Below are 13,234 nucleotides of genomic sequence, written 5' to 3' on the forward strand. Positions count from 1 at the left end.
TTGAAACATATAAAATTCAGACAGGGCTAGACAGGGAGGATGTTTCCCCTGGTTGGGGGAGTCTAGAATGAGGGGGTCACAGTCTCAGGATACTGGGTAGGACTGAGATGGGGAGAAATTTCTTCACCTCAGGGTGGTGAACCTGTGGAATTCTCTACCACAGAAGGCTGTAGAGTCCAAGTCACTGAATATATTTAAGGAGATATAGATTTCTAGACAACAGGCATCAAGGGGTATGGGGAGAGCAGGAATATGGTATTGTTAGAGGATCAGCCATGATATTGAATGGCGGAGCAGGCTCGAATGGCCTGCTCCCTTTTTTTTCCTGTTTCTACCTGTATAAGTTGCCTAACTTGCTGCTACACCACCAGATTGCAAGCCACCTGACTGAAAGTTGAATGTCTGCCTGGCAGATGGTTCATTAGCTGTTCTGAGGAGGCTCCTGGGCATTATAGACCCATCAGTAGGATACAGTTGGACCAAATGTCTGATACAGCCCCAGGGTCTGACTGGAATCTTTGCAAACTTTTCTAAAGCTGAGCTGAATTGTTGCAAAAAACTTTCCATCACCCACCAGATAGACCTCCTTGATGCCCATTTAAAACTACCTTTATCATTCTACAACATGAGGCAAGACACTACCTTGTGCAAGACTTGCATTTTAATTGAAAGAGCTAAAATCCTGACCACCTTAATTGGTTACAAGCATCTCCACCTCCAATGTGGGGAAAGTTTATTGGGTTGGAGTGAGCCTTTTCCATGCTGCTTGAATGTCTAGCAGGAAATGATCATGGCATTTTCATGCATCCTTCAAATGTGCCCAGCATGTCGTTCTCTTTCTCCACCCCCCCCCCCCCAACATACTAACCATATAAAGGCATTTGCAATTAATACTAATAGGAAATGTGGAGTGTAAAAATCAACCATTGTCCAGGCCTTCAAATGAGTTTCTATAATCCGCGTATTGCCCAGTGCCAATCTAACATCGCCAAGCTGTGGTGAGGCCTCTGAGGATTGAGCAGGTGCTAGAAATTTAGCAGGTCACCATGTTCAGACTCTGCTTGCAATTTCTTTGACTGTAATACTGACATATTTGGCAGTAGATGCTAAAGATTTCCCTTCAGGCCCTTTTGGTTACTTGCCAGGGCCAGCATGACTACAACTAATGGATTACAGTGCAGATTATTGCTTTACTGTTGGTGAATTTACCTGCAACAACTGCACTCTCCATTAGGATATACAACATTTATAATAGTCGCCTCTTGAAATGGGGTAATTTCTCCACATGCTGCAGAAATGCCCAACTGGTACAAGGACCTTAGAATCATAGAATGATCAGCAGCGAAGGAGGCCACTTGGCCCATGTCTGTGCTGGCTTTTAAAAGCCCTCAATTAGTCCCACTCTTGCTCTTTCCCTATAGCCCAGCAAGTATTTATCCAATTCCCTTTAAAGTTGTCTTAACCATCCACCCTTTTGGGCAGTGTGCTCCAGATCATCTTAAATTGCTGCATATCTTTTCCAGTCACCTTGTGTATTGTCTGGTTACTGACCCTCCTGCCACTGAAAGTTTCTCCTTATTTACTCTCAAACCCTTTATGATTTTGAACACATCAAATGTCCCCTTCACTGTTGGAGAATCTCACTCTCTCTCCCCTGGTAGCATTCTAGTAAATCTTCCCTCTCAGGCTTTGATATCCTTCCTAAAGTGCAGTGCCCAGACTTGGCCACAATACTCCAGCTGAGGACTAACTGAATCTAAAAGACCTTTTTATATTGTCAAACCATGTAACTTTTTTTCTTTGACAGCTTGTGCTCAACCATGGGCTCTTCATCTTCGCTATCATTTATTTCTGGCTGCTTCCTTCATAGAACATGGAATGAGGGAGTAACCCCCTCACTCCCTTCCTTCTGACCTGGATCCTGAGGCCAATCTTGGCATGCAGCAATCACTGAATACTGACATGACTTGTTCCTACTCTATATTTTTTTAAAAAGGCAGATACCACACCTGCACAACTTGGTTTTTGGCCCCTGCTTGAGATTTTCTTCTCATACTGTTCTTCAATTCTTGGACGGGTCCCCAAGAAATGCGGTGGTGTAGGCTTTCTCCTTGGCAGATTGTCCCAGTTGATTTCCTGCCCTCTTGCCGGGTGGAATGGAAAAGGCAGAATTCCCTTTACACTTCATTTCTGATCCATCGATGTGGCGGCTCAACTGTGGACATGTGGAAATTTAATCTGATAGCACCTTGGGATGTTTTGCTACGTTAAAGGTGCTTTGTAAATGCAAGTTAACTGTGGGCACAGTTGTTTTGATGGACCAAGTCAGTAAAGCCCACCTGGTTGGCTTATCCTGCATCAAATGGGGTGAACCAGAATTAACATTAAGCACGTGAGCTCTTAATTTCTGGAAGATCCTAATGAAGTATTTGGCATTGAATATCGCTGGCCTTGAGCTTGGCACCAGGCTGCTGCTACTGCCAGACATGGGGGAATAAATCCGAATGTATGACCAGTAGTCCCTCAAATTCTTGAACCTGATGGAGACCAGTTTCCTGGAATGGAACCCTTTTTGATGCAGCATTAAAATGTGCTGCTTTCAAGATGTCCTGATCTCCCAATTCTTCACCTACTGGAGTTTGCTATGATTGCTTCTCTGGGGTAGTCATGGTAATTGAGAGACCTGTTGGCAAGTTTGGAGAAAAATGCAACCTAATCTGTTAGCCCTGTTGTCGGTGAGACTAAAGTCTGAATCCTTGTGTAGTTTCCCTATTGGAGGATTTCAAGACATTCTGGTTTGGGAATTATATCTGATGGCACCTGCACTGCCTTTCTCCCCTCCCCTGCCTAAATGAAATTGAGTGGTGCCTATTTCAAGGATGGAACCAGGTCTGCATGCTTGTCACCAAAACCATCTAGACAGACACTGACCACGCTCAATCAGCTCCGATGGACGGGTCACATTGTCCGCATGCCCAATACAAGACTCCCAAAACAAGCGCTTTATTCAGAGCTCCGGCACGGCAAGAGAGCCCCAGGTGGGCAGAAGAAACGCTTCAAGGACACCCTCAAAGCCTCCTTGAAAAAGTGCAACATCCCCACCGACACCTGGGAATCCCTGGCCCAAGACCGCACAAAGTGGAGGAGAAGCATCCGGGAAGGCGCCGAACACCGAGTCTCGTCGGGAGCAAGTGCAGGCAGCACAAGGAGCGCACATCAACCCAAGCACCGTCTGCCCCACCTGTGACAGACTGTAGGTCCTGCATTGGACTCATCAGTCACCTGAGAACTCGCTTTAAATGTGGAAGCAAGTCATCCTCGGTTCCAAGGGACTGCCTGAGAAGGAGGGGCCTGGTGTTCTGTAAAGTTCTTGTCTTGAAGTCTATAATCTCAATTCAGGGAATTCTTGTTGCAACAGAGATTGAAGTTGGGGTCTTTTTTAAAATAAAAAAAGGAAAGCAGAAACACTAAGTAGTAGCTCTGACTCTCTCTGAACAAGGGGTATTAGTGCTAGCTCAGCACACAATGGACCTTGCCATCTGTTTTGACAAGTGGGGAAATTCAAATGAGAAGTGGTATATTTCTCTTCCCCCCCCCCCCACCCCTATTCCATGCCTTGGAGGATTGGAGAAGCAATGATGTGTATATTCTTGGCACAGCTTTTCAACCATGCATTGTTTTCTAATCCTTGGCATCGCCTCTCCCATGTATCATTTGTAACCTCTTAAAACCCTCCAATCTCTATGCAGCCCCTCTTTTTTTCATTGCTCCACTATTTGGCATCTGTACCTTCAGCTGCCTAGGCCCTAAGCTCTGCAATTCCTTCCTTAAACCCTCTGCCCCTCTTATTCTCCTTGAAACCTACCCCTCTGACCAAGTTTTTGGCCACCTGTCCTAATCTCATGTGGCTTGGTGTCAAAATTTGTTTTTTAACACTTTGTGGTGCCTTACTATATTTAAAGGTGCCATGTAAGTGGTGGTCCTTGTCAGATACTCTACTGCCAACAGGAGATCTCCTGCCTCTGGTTACCTGAATCCAGGGTCCGCTCTTAAAATGGGGCCTTCTGTCCTTTTACTTCATTTCTGATCCATCGATGTGGAGGCTCAACTGTGGACATGTCATTTAGTCTGATAGCACCTTGGGACGTTTTGCTATGTTAAAGGTACTTTGCTTTTGTCGGGCTTCTGCTGTCAAATTGTAACGCTGCACAACTAATTTAAAAACCCTACTACAGGAAACTTTCGATTTTACCGGCACCTAAATAACCGGAAATCTCGGTTAACCGGCAAAATTCAGGAGTAGGTTCAGGTAACTTTTATTACTTGCCTTCCTCCATTTGTTGCTGTGCAAGGGTGTGGCTGCAGCTGTTGAGCTACAGACGCTTGCAACTTGTGGTCATTGTTCTGAAGAGCAACAGGGTTTGTTGCTTTATACAGAGCTCTCAGCTCCGTATCTTTTACTATAGCTTTCGGTTATCTGGAATTTTTGATGAACCGGCACCATGTCGGTCCCGTCTGTGCCGGATAAAAAAAGTTTCCTGTATTTTGGGTTCAATTTTCAATCTTGTGAACTTTTTTGGCTTTGTTGGAATTACCTGTGCTTACATAGCACATCTGGAAATCAGGCCTTTGGCCCTACACAGAATTATCAGCTCGCTGGGGATCAACTTATTTTGCTTGGCATCTTCATGATGGATCTCATCATGCTCCCAAATTCCGATCTTTTCCACTTTTTGTTTTGAACAAATCTGTTGCATTTTGCCTACTACTCCTATATGGAGTTTAGCATTGCTTTCATTTTGTAGAGACAGTTGGCTCTGGTGCTCCTGTAGTAACTCAGTAACCAAAGGATAGTGAAGTGGCTCATGTCTGTTTTTTGCATGACCAACTTGCAGGCAGTTCAGAGGATAGGGTTGAAGGTTGTTTTAGCTGTCGTATAGCTGCTTTCTGGAATCTCCATTTTGAGTTCCAATTAATGCTTGAAGTGGTTGTATAAAGTAGTCATGCAGTCACCTTAACTTGACCTGTGAAGGATTTAGTCAGTGAATGTGCAGGTGCAGCAAGCCATTAGGAAGGCAAATGGTATGCTGGCCTTCATTACAAGAGGATTTGAGTACAGGAGTGAAGATGTCTTACTCCAGTTATATAGGGCCTTGGTGAGACCACACCTGGAGTACTGTGTATAATTTTGGTCTCCTTACCTAAGGAAGGATATACTTGCCATAGAGGGGGTGCAACAAAGGTTCACGAGATTGATTCCTGGGATGGCGGGACTGACGTATGAGAAGAGATTGAGTAAACTAGGCCTGTATTCTCTCTAATTCAGAAGAATGAGAGGATCTAATTGAAGCATACAAGATTATTACAGGGCTTGATGGGATGGATGCTGGGAGAATGTTTTCCCTTGGCTGGGGAGTCTAGAACCAGGGGCCACAGCCTCAAGATATAAAGGGTTGGCCATTCAGGACTGAAATTTCTTCAGAGGGTGGTGAATCTTTGGAATTCTCTACCCCAGGGGGCTGTGGAGGCTCAGTCATTGGGTATATTCAAAACAGAAGTCCGATAGATTTCTGACTAGTAAGGGCATCAAGGGATAGGGCCGGTGAATGGAGTTGAGGCAGAAGATCCGCCAAATGGCAGAACAATCTCGAATGGCTGACTCCTCCTATTTCTTATGTTCTTAGTGCAACATTTATCTAGTAGAACTGTCCATTGGCTGTATTTTGTGCACCCTCTTATACTTTTTTGGTACATTTTTGTATGGTGCGAGTATAGAACAAAGGTGCCTACATACTTTGGTAGGTGATTCACTCTTGCATCCTCTAATCTGGCCCTGTAGACCCTGCTAAGTGGTCTTATGCCCTCTCTCAACTTGGATTGACTCTTCCACCCCACCCCCCCCCCCCCCCCTCAATTTGGATTGAGTTGCTGCAGTCAGAATGAACATTTGAAAATGTGCCTTCCTTCATGGCAAGCAGCAGATCGATAGCCGCATCCTGTATAAATAGCTTTTCTGTGCCCACAACATTCCTCGGGAAGGGGGCTAGCAGACCCCAATTGGAAGTCCTTACTAGGAAGTAACTTGGCTTGTGTCCTGCCCTGTGTATGTCTATAATCCTTGTTAATGTATTTTAAGTGGAAGAAACTGATTCCATGACCAGACTGCTCCAGCATTTACTGGGAAGATAGTTGCTTGGTTTGGCTGAATGTCAGCTTTAATCTGATTCTGCAGTCCCTTTTTTTTTTTCTAAACAGGTTTACAATCTCCAGCTTTGGTTTGAAGCAGAGTGAAGTCCTCGAGCATTGCTGAAGTTGTAGGAAGAGTCATTTGAATTTTTTTTAAATGGCATACTCGCATGGAAACCACAAACTAGCACAGTTGTGAAGCAGTGTGGCTTACAACAACTCTGCTGCTGGTATAAATGGAGCGTGACCACTCGCTATCGAGGTGGAAAGCCGCCACTTCACGTCGGTTGCTGGGTCCTCGCACCAACTTCTGAAGCTGGTTTGACTCCCATCAACTCAACTTGTGTAATGTGCATCTTCCCCTGTTGATGCACTTGACTGTAGTCCATCCAACTTACTTCAGTGACGTTGGAACCTGTGGCCTGAAATGCTGCTGTTAACATTTGATCTTAAAAGGAATGTTCCATGGTAAAGTTTTGCACGTAGTTGGATCTTTGTCTTTAACTGGCAAATGTCTAATTTATAGCGGATCTGAATCCCCTATCCTAATTGAATCCTAGCATTAAAAAACTTGGGACTAAACTGTCTACCTTTCTTTGGAATGGAAACAGAAAATGCTGGAAATACTCAGCAGGTCAGGCAGCATCTGTGAAGGAGAGTTAACATTTCGGGTTGATTTCAGACCATAACCTCTGCCCCTATCCTCAACTGGAAAAAACTGGAGATGGAACAGGTTTTTAAGCAAGTGCTGGGGCAGGGAAAGGGGAGGAAAGAACAAAAGGGAAGGTATGGGATGGAAGGCAGGAGAGATTAAGAGATGGTGCAAGGCAATAGTAGATGGTAATGGGACCAGTTAAGAAACAAAAGATGGCTCTAGATGAAGTGTAAATGGCACTGGCAGAATAAGACAGCTGCCATGTGGGAGAGAAAGGGGGAAGAAGGATAGGGGCAGAAGTTAGGTCTGAAATTGCTGAACTGAGTCCTGAAGGCTGTAAAGTGCCAATCGAAAGCGGAGCTGCTGCTCCTCGAGCTACAATGCAAGAGGGGGAGGTCGGAGTGGAGAATTAAAGTGACTGGAAGCTCGGGGTCACCCTTACGTACTGAACGGAGCCCTTACAGACTGAATGGAGCTGTTCCACAAAGCGGTCACCCAATCTGCGTTTGGACTTGTTTTGCCATTTAAAAATAAAATATTTTACAGTATTGGTGATTGAGATGTGTTTTTTTAGGGCATTCGATTTGATCCAGAAAATCCCCAAACTCTCCGGTTGGAATTTGCAAAGGCAAACACGAAGATGGCTAAAAGCAAGCTGATGGCCACACCCAACCCCACAAATATGCACCCTGCCTTGGGCGCTCACTTCATTGCACGGGACCCCTGTAAGTATCTACTTCTCCGTTTTAATCTTACATGCCATAATCTAATCTGTGTTTAAATACTTGTCGAGCGATCCAATAAAAAAATAAAGGCCATTTACCATGATGACTGCCTTATCAATGCCTCTAGGGAGCTGCAGACAGCAACTTGTATGACAGTAAGCTGAGAAATGCATTGCATCGGTATTGGTATAAAAGTAGGAAATTAAGGAGCATTCATCTTTTTTTCCGCCCTTAGGTCCCCACTGCTGCCTCCCACCACCATGCTTCCTCCAGCCGTTAGGATGGGATGCTGATCACGGATTTCTCCAAGGCCAGTCAGTACCACCCCACATGTGGCTGAGAGGTGCGCTTCTGTTGTGGTGGACTGGTGCTCTTTTTTTTAAACTTCTTCGCGTCACCACCCCTCCTCGCCCCCCCCCCCCCCCCCCCCCCCCCAAACCCCACACCACACCTGTCCCAAGATGGCACACTGCACAACCACAGTGTATCATCTAGTGGAATAGCTGAAGTGGTGAAATATATTCGAGGTCAGATGACCTTCTCAGCCAGTCCTTGAATGGAAGCCTCCAATTTGTTACTAGGCTCCTTGTTGAAGGCATAGTCATATTTATTCCATGTGACTTCTAGCAGTACATAAATGCAATCTCCATACAGGAAACTTTTTTTTAATCCGGCATGGACAGGACCGACATGGTGCCAGATAACCGAGCGCTATAGTAAAAGATACGGAGCTGAGAGCTCCATATAAAGCAACAAACCCTGTTGCTTAGCAACAAGTTCAGAACAATGGCCACAAGTTGCAAGTGTCTCTGTAGCTTAGCAACCGCTGCAGCCACACCCTTGCACAGCAACAGATGGAGGCAGGCAAGTAATAAATTACCTGAACCTACTCCTGAATTTTGCCGGTTAACTGAGATTTCTGGTTATTTAGGTGCCGTAAATCGAAAGTTTCCTGTACTTAATTTCTCATTGTTTTTGTCTATTATAATTGAAGCATCAGATTTATGATCTATACTGTGGGAATGACTAACAATGCTAAATCTGGCGTGCAATATTTGTAATTTTTTTCTTCAACCATTGACTTTCTTGTAGGATATTCTTCAGTTGCCAGCTGCTCCCCTTGTACCTTGTCCAAGCTGCCATTCATCATTGAGCCTAAACCATGTTGGCATTTTAACAGTGGGGCAAGGGGCATTCAGTGCCTTTCCAGAGCAATCGGGACAAGAGCCTTGCTTTTTTCCTTCCCTCCCTCCCATGCCCCAGGAAAGACACTTAACTCTGCAGAACAGGAATTGAATCATGGACCTTCTGGTATATGGGTTGTTGCTAATTAGAACAATCTTGATGCTTTTAGGGACTGGCCACTTTCATTTTGAATAAGGGTATAATTGTTCACTAGATTTAGGTAGCAAAAATAAGTGAATAACTTGTTGCACCCTTCATCAATTTAAAGATGAACTTTGCACAAATTTATGCTAATTCTAAAGTGCATGGACAATAAGAAAACTGTTACAAACTGGTCTCAATTGTAATTTGTCTCCAATTGCCCAATTTTCAGTGTTGATCATTGCACATGACTGAAATGATTCCCTTCAGTTATCAAACTGACAACCAGTCTGTTGGCAGGAGGAGGAAATCAGACTGAAACCTCTCACCCCTTTTTTATAACTAGACTAATTTTGAAATGCCAAGTTGAAAATTGAATCCTTTTTGGTTGTGCTTTGATTATTGCTTTCGGCCAGTTACTTATCCTAGTATAACCAGCAGTTGGATTAGTCCTACAAATGTCAATTTGGATTGTTGACGGAACACGAGTTTTCTATTCAGCCCCTCACGCCTGTTCTGCCATTCCATTAGATCGTGGCTGCTCTTTGCCTCGACTCTCTACCTGCCCACTTATAATACTGTATTGGTTGACTGGCAAGCTATAGGACAATAGTGAACATTTTACCTGCTAATCTTAATATGATGGATGCCCTAACTTTTTAGTTCCTCAATGCATTCAATTTAGAATTGGTACAAGTTGGGACGAGAACCATTCCAAAATTTTCAAATTTCAAAAAGGAACTGAAGACAGTTAGGTAAAGTCATAAGACTTTGCTATTCCTTGTATAAAATGACTCCAATGCTTAAAATTAAAAATCAAACTAAGTTTTGCCTCATCCTTGCCCATATAGGGCAAAGAGCCTAGGGCTATATCGTTTTTACAGCATGAGGCCCTTCGGCCCATTGTGTCCACGCCGGCCATCAAGCCCTGTCTATTCTAGACCCATTTTCCAGCACTTGGTCCATAGCCTTGTTTGCTATGGCGTTTCAAGTGCTCATCTAAATGCTTCTTGAATGTTGAGGGTTCCTGCCTCTACCACCCTTTCAGGCAGTGAGTTCCAGATTCCAACCACCCTCTGGGTGGAAAAAGTTTTTCCTCAAATCCCCTCTAAACCTCCTTGCCTTGAAACTATGCCCCCTGGTTATTGACCCCTCCTACCAAGGGGAAAAGTTCCTTTCTATCTAGCCCATCCACACCCCTCTCAATCTTGCACACCTCAATCGGGTCCCCCCCTCCGCCTTCTCTGCTCTAAGGAAAACAACTCCAGCCTGTCCAGTCTCTTCATAGCTGAAGCGCTCCAGCTTAGGCAACATCCCGGTGAATCTTTCTGGAGCAGGAATTAAATGTCTGATTTGAAAAGGACAGCCGCTAATGCAACAAACTGAACCGTTCTCTTCCAAATTGTCCAGTTAAAATTAACTGAAGGGTTTTTAAGCCACTTCAAGTTAACTAGAGGTTAAGGTCGCACAACCGAATATTTCCCCTTTTTTATTTTACTTGGAAATTAACAAAGGCACAAACATGGAAAATACATGTGATTTAAAATGGTTTCATATGTTGGAATACTTGTGTTTTGAGTTTTTAAAAGCAGCAAGCCACAACAGTTTGGAGCCCTAGTTTGCGACTCAAGTTGAAATCCTAAGCAACATTCCGTTAATGCAGCTAAATACTTAATCCTGTATGGCCTACATAAGACTGTTTTACATGTGATCAACATCATCTGTTGATAGTGAAGCTTAATTAATGTGATTCCTTCCTTAATGAAAAGTAAAAGCACTGGAACACTTCCACTAGGTGTTAAGTTGAACATTTGGCCCAATACTGGAATGGATTTGCCTTGGAACAGAGGAGGCTGAGGGGGCGACCTTTTATTGAGGTGTATAAAATTGAGGGGTCTAGATAAAGTGGATAGAAAGGACCCATTTCCTTAGCGGGGTCAAAAACCAGGGGGCACAGATTTAAAGTAATTGGGGGAAATTTGAGGTGACTTCTTCAGAGGGTTGTGGGGGTCTGGAACTCACTGCCTGAAATGGTGGTAGAGGCAGGAAACCTAACCACATTTAAAAAGTACTTGGATGTGCATTTGGGATGCTGTAACCTGCTGGGAAGTGGGGTTAGGCTGTATAGCTTTGTTGGCCAGCACAGACACGATGGACCGAAATGGTGTCCTTCTGTACTGTAGCTTTCTATGATTAACTGCTTAAAGCAACTTTCACCACAATCTCGAATGTAAGGGGAGTGGCAAGTGCTGAAATGGCATACTTTCACTGGAAGATGCAAGTTTATTGCATGTGACTTGGTTTACTTTTAAGGCCACATCAGTGTATATAATCTTGCTAATTTTGTTTTTAACTAAACTATCCCTCCACTCTGTGGAGATGTCGGTCTAATGGCTATTCCATGAGTCTATTGAGGCTGAGATGAGTTGTCTGTTGTAGCTAAACTAGCTTTTAAAATCGCCTGGAATACACCTTCAGATTATGCAGTGCATTCACTAGTGTTGAGTGTTTACTTGGCATCAATGCTGCCATTAGTGTCACCGTATGACTTGCTTTTGGGCCATCTGGAGTTAAGACACTGGAGGAGAGTTCATCTCTGCTTTGGGCCTTGACACTTTTTAAGTATAAAGAGATGTTTCTGAACCTGAAACTTTCTCACTAATATTGAATTTGGTTGTAAATTCACCCAGAGAACTTGTATAATGCATTATACATTTTCAGTAAATTTTGGGGACCTTGTAGGGAATTGAATACCCAAAGAACTAACTTTAAAACTGCTACAATAACAGCCAGTTAATCCGATACTGGCACACACTCAAGCATTTGCAACCTAATACTCTTGGGGTTTCTCCCACCCCCTCTAGTAATGGAGACAACTGATACTAAGGTTGCACTTTATAACTCTGAATTGGAGCTTTCTTAACCATGAAGCCAAACTTTACTTGACATCTTAGAACTGGCGAGATCCATTATTGTCAACTCCAAATATGTACAGTCTGCTTTGGGCAAAATTCTGTCAACTGGATTAATGACCTCTATTTAATATTTCAGGTTTAGGAAAGGAAATGTCCATCTATTGCTTGAACCCCATTAGCTTGGCAGTAATGGGCAAAGATTGCTTATACTTGACTATATGAAGGCCATAACTGTGGGGGGGTGGGTGTAACTAAACACTAGATGTTGGATGTGAAGGCATTCCTGTCCTGGTTGCCTCTGGTTTTTGTGAGGCTACAAATGCCAAGATTGCATAAAATGGGATTGATTACCACAAACAAGATGGAAATCAGTTTTGCGAGCCAAATTTTCAAATATATTGGCTTCCTTTTTTTTGAGCTTCGGCACAAACTAATTCGACTAAGGGCTGCTGGATTTATTGAAGTCTTGCCTTTATTTGCATGTAGTTCCCTGTAATTTGTGCGCCATTTTAGTTCTTGGTGTTCAGAGCAGACACGTCCACCTGGTGAATTCCCAAACTGCACATTGGATGGCTTTGAGTAAAGGCATCCCAGCTTTTTGTCTTGGTGTGTGCTTTGGGGTAGAGACCCACGTATAAAGGTTTTGAATACACACTCCCATGAACTTGTGTGTACAAATCAGTGTTCATTTTAAGGGTATAGTGAGTCAACGGTGCCAAAAGTGGCTTTCTAAACCCCCCAGACGTCAATGGGACAAAAGAGCACAAAGTCAAGTTGCCTGGACTTGATTTTTTTTTGGCTAGGATTTGGAGGTTGCATTGCTAACTTTTTTTTTTTTTTTTCCTTTTTTGGGAGGTGACTAAACTAAACCTGGAAATCTGTTCTCCATATTTCAGATGACCTTGCAGGAACAGCACTGATCCCTGCATCGCCAGAGGCCTGGGCTCCCTATCCACTGTACACAACAGAACTGACCCCTGCCATTCCACATGCTGCGTTCACGTACCCCGCTGCTGCTGCTGCAGCCGCTGCACTTCACGCTCAGGTAACTAATGGTAGCTGTGTCAGCAACCGAGCACTTCCAACACCTCTCTGCACAGGTCCTGATTTCTTCCTTTGAGTCCGAATTATCTTTTTTTTTGCTCACTAGGCAACTTTTTTTTTTACTTGATCAACCACTGTTTTCTTACTAATACACAGGCCCTATCCAATCGACTGCCTCCTCGCCAACCCTTAATGCAGTAAAGTCAGATTTGCATGGATCACTCTACCTTTTATTTTGGATCTAGGGGGGCAGTAAATGGTGCTGTAACTAGTCTAGAATGAGCTAGACACGCCTTATTTTCAGGGGTCAAAGGCTTGTGGTTGTGCAGGATAACTTCAAGCAAGAATGGATTATTAGAAGAATTCCAGTAAGTAAAATCCAG

General features: G+C 43.8%; 1 protein-coding gene across 2 annotated transcripts in view; it reads left to right on the top strand.

Moving 5' to 3' along the window:
• The window catches only part of LOC147097327 (RNA-binding protein, mRNA-processing factor 2a), an 80,907-nt gene that overhangs the window by 50,824 nt on the left and 16,849 nt on the right, over positions 1-13,234 (top strand). Inside the window, exons 5-7 of one of the 2 annotated variants that reach the window (XM_085972202.1) lie at positions 7,416-7,566; positions 7,802-7,909; positions 12,704-12,852. In XM_085972202.1, the coding sequence (XP_085828328.1) occupies positions 7,416-7,566; positions 7,802-7,909; positions 12,704-12,852 (408 nt within the window). The remainder of the gene's footprint in view (positions 1-7,415; positions 7,567-7,801; positions 7,910-12,703; positions 12,853-13,234) is intronic. The other variant, XM_085972203.1, reaches the window with a different exon arrangement.

Source organism: Somniosus microcephalus, chromosome 32, assembly GCF_052327205.1.
Source record: "Somniosus microcephalus isolate GS21.2 chromosome 32, FLI_Smic_1.0, whole genome shotgun sequence".
NCBI classification, from domain to species: Eukaryota; Metazoa; Chordata; class Chondrichthyes; order Squaliformes; family Somniosidae; genus Somniosus; species Somniosus microcephalus.